This window comes from Octopus bimaculoides, chromosome 4 (assembly GCF_046866305.1).
Source record: "Octopus bimaculoides isolate indiv1 chromosome 4, ASM4686630v1, whole genome shotgun sequence".
Taxonomy (NCBI): domain Eukaryota; kingdom Metazoa; phylum Mollusca; class Cephalopoda; order Octopoda; family Octopodidae; genus Octopus; species Octopus bimaculoides.
The window spans coordinates 42636443-42637105 of NC_142931.1; the positions used below are offsets into that span (position 1 = coordinate 42636443).

Genomic DNA, 663 nt, shown 5'->3' on the forward strand with positions numbered 1-663 from the left:
GTATACTAAAAGCTATTCTACTGACTGTATCCCTACCCTTGTGTTGCTGGTAAGAATCAATATTTAGAAATTTAATGTACAAAAAATTTTAAATAATAGTAATAAAGATAGGTTTGCTGAAAAGATATATACTTTCAGTAAAATCTTTGTTTAAATACTTTAATAGTTCTCTTGGAATAACGTCAGTTGGGTTTTGTGCGTAGCGCGCCGCGCATATGTCTAAACAAACACATGCATAGCTGTGAATGAGAGAAGAAACGGAAGAATGTGTGATATTTCACGACTGGTAAAGAAACTATGAAAGGAAGGGTGGGAATGCTGCCGTGTATATAGCATCGTGTGTTGTAACAATGGCGGACTGTCCGAGCGAAGTGCGTAATCGGATTAGGGTTGGACTGCTCACAGGTAAACAAACCAGTTATTTAAACTATATTTGAAACTCACATCGAATTCTTTAAAGTCAATTCCATTTTCTTTGTTACTTACGTCAGTTGTCGATGATGGCTTTTGACAGCATCAACTTTCAGTCTTCATTACTTCGCTTCTTGACGTTATTATGGTTTTTATGTTGTAGTTAAAACAATTCGCTTTCTTTTATTCATTTATTCTTTATCCATTATTCTTTCCTGATGCTTTACGGTTCACAATTCACAGAACTAAAAC

General features: G+C 34.8%; 1 protein-coding gene across 1 annotated transcript in view; it reads left to right on the forward strand.

Annotated features, from left to right (window-relative positions):
• The first annotated feature begins 234 nt into the window (after positions 1-234).
• The window catches only part of LOC106878507 (gephyrin-like), a 120298-nt gene continuing 119869 nt past the window's right edge, over positions 235-663 (forward strand). Inside the window, exon 1 of the mRNA XM_089350663.1 lies at positions 235-405. Within this exon, the coding sequence (XP_089206789.1) occupies positions 351-405 (55 nt within the window). The 5' untranslated portion in view covers positions 235-350. The remainder of the gene's footprint in view (positions 406-663) is intronic.